The following is a 6,912-nucleotide window of genomic DNA, read 5'->3' on the forward strand; positions in this document are numbered from 1 at the left end:
ATCCAGTTTACCTATCCTGATGCTGCAAAAATGCTTTTTGGGCTTGTCAGCATGTGTGGCTTTCTCTTGCCTCCTCATTATACACTGCATAATAAATGAGGGGAAAGCTGTCTCTCTAATTGTTAGAGATGTGGTGGCATTAGTTTCTATGAAAAAAACCTAACTGGACTATCACAGCCTGACTGACACATGGTATTTATTTCTCATAGCTGTTGCTGGAGCCTCTTGCCTCTCCCAGCCACACTATCATTTCAGAACTGCTGAGAGCTGTTGCCTTCACATTAGTTTACTTTCCCATGCAAAAGCCCTGCTCCACCCCACCCCACCCCCCCCAAACAGCTAAGAACCAAATTTCATTACCTGACTAGCATAAAATAGGTATACATGATCATTTGTGTGCCAAAATTCACTGGACCCGTCTCTTCACTGATTATGAGTATCTGTCCTCTTAAACATAAAACATCTGTAATTTGTTAAGTATGTATTGTACAACTGTCAGTGGTTATAAAGCAAAGCGAAGATGATAGTTGAGCATAGTTCTGTCATGACAGACCTACAGCACGCTCCATCTAACTGTGCCACATACATAAGCAAAGACAGCAACAGACCAGGACTACACTTGCTTCTTTTTGCTACAGTAATGCCTATCACCAATTAGCAGCAGGCTTATGTTAAACTCTTACCAGCAATGCTTCAGATTTCCCAACATTAGAGAAGTATATAATATCTTCCACAGAGAAGAAGGACGCAACTTTTTTTATTCTGTTAAGGAGTGATTACAAAAAACAGCACACTAGTAAAAATCAGATTCTGCCAGTAACAAACATTCAGTAAACATTTTATTTAAATGCAGATAATCACAACATTCGGATTCAAGAATGCTCACTTGTGCCTGGTCATTTTTGACTGTGAAGCTAGGGACTATATTACAATACACTGATTAGAATCAAATGGAAAACTCAAATTAAAAAAAGTAAAAGCCACTCCAAAACTTATGAAAAGACCAATTCAGACCAGTTTCTGAGAGCTTTCCTACCCCCCATCATCCAAAATATTTGGTTTTATATAGTTTATAAAATAAAGTCCCACAGGAGAATCAAATGCTTTTTATTAAGACCCTCACCTGGTTTATGGTCATACTTGCTCTTCTGTCCCTTTCTCTAAGGCCTGAAGTCTCATATCTCTCAACTCCCAAGTCTGTAAGACACACAATACTTCATATTTCTGTAAGTCTTTTTCAATACTCACCTACTGACGTCCTTAAACATGTCTCCAAATGCTGTATCTTTCCTACCTAGCTGCTTCTAAGGTCATCTTTGGCTGTCATCTCTGCTACACTTACAGACCTCTACTGAAGTGGATAATACCCAGAAACCTCATCTTGTCAGTGCTGCTGTACAGTTCTGTCTTACAGAACTGTTAAAGAGTACATATCAAGTAGGCAGAACTACAAGTATCACGTAAAAGTATCTTCTTGTGATCCATTATTCCACAGCCAAAATGAAACAGAAGTAATTTGCAAAAGACAAGATACCTCAGTACAAGAGAGTTATATTTGTGAACTACTTTCACAACTGCGGGAAGCTGAACTATTTCATGAGCATTACAGAAAGGGCCATCTTCTTTCTGGCCCCATAGCTGTAAGCAACAGAAAAAGCAGCAATGGAAAAGAAAAAAAAAAAAAAGGCAGAACAAACTCCATGTTTACAAATAGGTTTTTTAACAAGGAAGGACAAGCTTTAGTAAATTTGCTGTTTCATTCCTTCCACTTTTCCCTTTTTCACATGAAGGCACACATGTACATATACACACACAGAGATCCCACTTTGAACTGGAGTCAGCTTGCAATGAAGTTAAACATTCAGTAACCACTCTTACACTGCTGAACAAAACGTTCATCTTAAAGCCAAGCATCAAAACAGCTGGCAGAAGAGTTTGCGTAGGCTTAGTTTAAGCTTGAAGTTCTAAACTTCAGTCATCCTCATCTGGATCCGTCCTTTTAGCTTTAAACAATAAGGAGTACTTAGGACCCTAAAACATTTCAAAATGCAGTTCTTAAATTGAGATTTTGAAGTTTATCAGGCAAGGGAATCAATTTTCATCAGCCCCTCCTTGATTTTCATGTTCTACAATGTGGACAGTGGAGCACATTCCATCACGGAGCGTTAACAAATTTTGGGAGTGATACAGAATAAGCCGCTGGACTAATACAAGTTTTTTTTAAAAAAATTGTATTTGTCTAGTAGCTCCATTATGGGTAAACTCACCTGCCAACAGATAAATACTTTAAAAAGTTCATCTTAATTGCACCAAGGTTTAGATGCATCACCATTCATCCCATAAATATTGAAGGCCAAGACTAATTACCTTTCACACTACGCAGGCACTGTTCCCTGGGATTAAGCGACATCATATGTGCCAATACACAAATGAACAAGAGAGCTGAAGGAAGATAGTGGTTTTCACAATAGCTTTAGCAAGAATTCGTAGGTTGCATTGATTATGCCCCAGGACAGGACAGAACGATGGTAATTCAGATGGGCTCCTCTGAAAAGGTGGATCAGTTTTCTATCACGTTCCAGCCAGATCTTCACAAAGACTTTTGAGAAGGACTGAAATTCACCACCAATTTGAGCTTGCATGCGAGTTTTTACAACATTCACTGGGAAAAACAAGAATCCCAGCATGGCACCCAACAGCCCTCCACAGATGAAGTCATTGACCAAATGAGTGCTGTAAGAAGTTGCTTCAGGCAGACACTGTTTGATAGGTCCCCGTAGGCCAAAGAAGAGTGCATTACTGGGTCCATTTCGGAGCAGAATAGGCACCAATCCCCGATAATATTCTCTCATCCCATAGACTTTCAGTACCTTGAAAGCCTGGTAAGTGTTTGTAAATTTATCGTGGTGTTTGTAGTCCTGAAGCAAAGTCTGAACTCGCTCAAAAGGTGTAAGAGCAGCTTCTGTGGTCCCTGCAAGCACTGCTGCCATGCTGCGAGTGAGGAGTTCAGGAGCACTCGTGTGGCTATGGAGCAGGGAGGAGAAATCTTCATACAAGCCAAACATTAAAGCCAGCGTTGTTGTTTTCTGCATTAATGGAGGAAGGATGCCACGATAGAGATTTCGAATTCCGTCCTTCTGCAGCTGATGTACTGCATCCTTTGTTTTCAGGCCATACAACTGCTGTCGAAAGAGGACCTTCTGGATGGGAAAAGTGACTGCTATATTTGTGAAGGCCGCACAGTAGCCACAAAGATAATGTTTACCAGAGGTAGCCGTTATGTCATTGTTTAGATATTCCTTTGAATTTGTCGGGGCAGAACCTTCTGAATCCATCATACTGTTTTTCTTACTGTAGCATATCTCAGTTCTCCTTCCCTACATCAAAAAAGAAAAAAGAACGAACATGAGCTGAGCTGCAGGTGACCCTGCAGATTTTTTCACACTAGTGGATCATTCAAACAGCACCTGGTATCTTACATCCGAGGAAAGCCCCTAAAATTTGAAGGAGAAAAGCAACAAATGCCAGATCTGACAGATGTTGCACCGTTTTCTACTCAAGTCTGAGAGACCTGAAAAAGCAGCAGTTTTTCCTTTCTGTACACTTGCAAATTCAAATAGAAATAAATTGGGAAGGAAATTGAGATATGAACTCCTCAAGTGCTATGTTACAGCTGACAAGAGGAAGCTTACACATTAGATTTCCCCATTCACTGCGCCAAGGAATTCAAACAGTGAAGGGTCTACTCTCACACTAATAAAACACACACCACCAGGACAGTGGTGGTACTGACAGAAGAGAGTTTAAGAAAAAAAGAAATAAAAAATAAATAAAATACATGCAGTAGCATTACAAATTCTAATCCCTCTACTCTGCCTTTCCCTGTGGCAGATAAACCATGACAAATTGTTATTTAAATTAACGTGACCAGCAACTAAGCACCATTTTTTTTTAAAATAACCGGGCCAGCACCAAACCCCCCCCCAGCCACTTACTCACTCTTCTCCCCCCGGCTCCAGCAGGGAGAATCAGAAGGGTAAAAGTGAGAAAGAAACTCAGAAACTCAGATAAAAACAGTTTAATAATTAGAAAGAAATTTAAAAAAAAAAAATTCGTAAGGGGAAAAAAACAACAAAAAGAGAGAGGAAAATAAAACCCAAGAAAAGCAAGCAATGCAAATGAAAACAATTGCTCACCACCAACCCACCAATGCCCAGTCAGTCCCTGAGCAGCAGCCCCCCCCGCCAACCTCCACCCCAGTTTTATTGCTGAGCACAAGCATGATATCATATGGTATGGAATATCCCTTTGGTCAGCTGGGAGGGGACACAGCTGGGACAGTTGACCCCAACTCCTTGTGCACCCCCAGCCTGCTCAGTGGCAGGGCAGTGTGAAGAGCAGAAAAGGCCTTGATGCTGTGCAAACACTGCTCAGCAGTAACTAAAACATCCCTGTATTACCAACACTGTTTTCATCACAAATCCAAAACTTAGCCCCATACAAGCTACTATGAAGAAAATTAACTCTATCCCAGCTAAAACTAGTACACAATTGTAATCACAGGCTTAAATTAAACTACAAGAACACTTTTTGAAAAATTCTGAAAGTTCCAGTTAATTAACCTGCAGCCTCATCTGCAGAGAAAGACGGCATCTTGAACCCACACTTGATTTCCATGTTCTGTCAAGAAGTTTAAGACTTTGAGCTTGGCTAGATCTGACATCCTAAAGGACACGTAAACAGAGACAGTTCTTCCAAATAAAGCAGAGAAGTACTGAAGTAATCATTACCAGCCAACACTTGTTTGTCATTTAAAACAGGATTACTTATTCAACAATTATAAAACACTGTTTTTGCAGCGGATCCGAATCCTAACTTCCATTACAGCACAGCTTGAGTTAAGTCAGTAACAATCAAGTGGGGCTGGTGGTGGTTTGTGAACTTCAGATACTCCCCACCAGCAACGTGCATGAGACTTCCATGATTTCAAAATGGTATTTGGGGCTAATACCCCTGCTTGGCATGAGGAACTGTTTCTCAAGGTGCAGCCTCTACAAGGCTGTTATGTGAAGGACGCGTGGCAGAGGCTATACAGAAACAACCTGGATTGCTCAAAGCAACCTGACGGATTATTTTGACCAAGTACACAATTTATTTTTTAAACAAAACACATGTACCTGGATTGGCTTTCCCCTACAGTTACATGCTATTTAATCCTTTAAGGTCTGGCAAGTGAAAATGCCACCTAAATAATTTACAAAGATGAAGTGTTTCTGTCAATACAAGAAGTAACATCAGAGACAGAGATATGCACCAGTTTAGACTATTGTTCAGATTACTGTAGTTCTACTTGCATATACTAAAAAAGCCACATATGCGGATATGCTAGTCTTAGACAGGGGACAGTGGGTCATACTAATTCAACTAACACAGCGTGGAAGAGTCTCACCAGAGAAAACACTGTTAAGGAGATGATTCAAAAGACCTTTGACAACTAGTCATTTATATGGGTGGCAGCTGTCTGTCGCCAAAACATATTTTTCCCTCAAAAGAAACTCGTAATAAGTAAAATAAAATTAAAAAAAAAAAAAAAGAGAGAGACCTTTAGTTTAGTTTCAGAAGCTACATGCTCCTTTTGGTGTAACTACTGGGTCTGTCCAGTAGGGAAGCGTTGAAGACTGCACCGATCCTCACGTAAGAAGTCATCATGCTTCTGAGTTGGGAACTTGCAAGACCCAGGCACAGCAAGTCCTCCCAGAAGTGTTCATGACAGAACCCTTGCTTTCACACATAATTTGTAAGGCCTGTGCCACCTACAAGTACTAGATCACAGCAGCCACTTTGTTAGAATTTAACATAAAAGAAACCATTCTCAAAAAAGAGTAGAAGTTTTGGATCAACAGTATTGCCTATACATACAAACCCCTGAAGCTGCTGCAACATCCCATTTATACACAGAAGTTCCCCTCAACCCAGGAGCCAATTTCAGAGCGCTCTGAGCAACGGGGCACATGTGAACCTTTTTGACATCATGTTCCCTGATCCAAGATCTGTACATCAGGTGCCTGCCACTGTCACCATCTTGTGGTATGCACATCTAGTGCTTCTAAAGAAGGATTTCAACCCATTTACCTGCCTGAACGACCATGGCCTTCAAAATGTTTGCATGTAATCCACTAGGTCAGAAGAACACAAGGGGAAGAATAAAGAAAAGGACATTTGTTACTTGATATTGCATTATATCTCTGTATTTGTAATACTGGTAAGAGATTGCAGTGTTTCCCATCACCCTGACTGCTGTGGAACGAATGTGCTACCTAGGAAGTCCTCCTTGCCCAATCACAGTTTAAGATTACTCTGGGAACTCAACAGTCATTCAATCAGTAAATCAGAATAATACTACAAACTCACACTCTTTCGCCATCAATTATGAGAAATATTCACCCTACACAATTAGCCAAATCCTGAAGACATGCAGGTGTGTCAGTTAGCATGGAAGGTTTATGGATTTGTTCATTTGCTTCTCCAGCTGATCAGCTACCACTACAACATACACCAGACTACAGCTCAGGGCTCACCAGCCACTGGCTCCTCGCCACTGACAGCCCGCTGGAAGCACCGAGCACTTCCCGAAGCACGCAGCACACTTCCAGACTCACTGCATTCTCGGTGCGGGGCTTCCCACCGTGCAGCTGCCCGGGCAAACCCGTGGTGCCGCTGGAACCCTCAGTGCTCCCAACGGCGCTGACAGGACCGCCCGACCGCGGCGCCGGTTTGCCGGGGAGGCTCTCGAGCGATCGCAGCCCCTCCGGGGCACGGCACCAGGAGACCTGAAAGCAAACAGGCAAGCACGAGTCAGGAACGCGGCAAAGGCGCAAACGGGGAGGCCGCGCCGGGATGGCAGGAGACAAC

At 41.9% G+C, this 6,912-nt stretch overlaps 1 protein-coding gene across 1 annotated transcript in view; it reads right to left on the reverse strand.

Annotated features, from left to right (window-relative positions):
- Positions 1–741: 741 nt before the first annotated feature.
- The window catches only part of SLC25A51 (solute carrier family 25 member 51), a 9,272-nt gene continuing 3,101 nt past the window's right edge, over positions 742–6,912 (reverse strand). Inside the window, exons 2-3 of the mRNA XM_009280747.1 lie at positions 6,660–6,830; positions 742–3,377 (exon numbers count right to left, since the gene is read on the reverse strand). Of these exons, the coding sequence (XP_009279022.1) occupies positions 2,463–3,377; positions 6,660–6,830 (1,086 nt within the window). The 3' untranslated portion in view covers positions 742–2,462. The remainder of the gene's footprint in view (positions 3,378–6,659; positions 6,831–6,912) is intronic.

The sequence above is a fragment of the Aptenodytes forsteri genome, unplaced genomic scaffold (assembly GCF_000699145.1).
Source record: "Aptenodytes forsteri isolate BGI_AS27 unplaced genomic scaffold, ASM69914v1 Scaffold203, whole genome shotgun sequence".
Lineage (NCBI taxonomy): Eukaryota > Metazoa > Chordata > Aves > Sphenisciformes > Spheniscidae > Aptenodytes > Aptenodytes forsteri.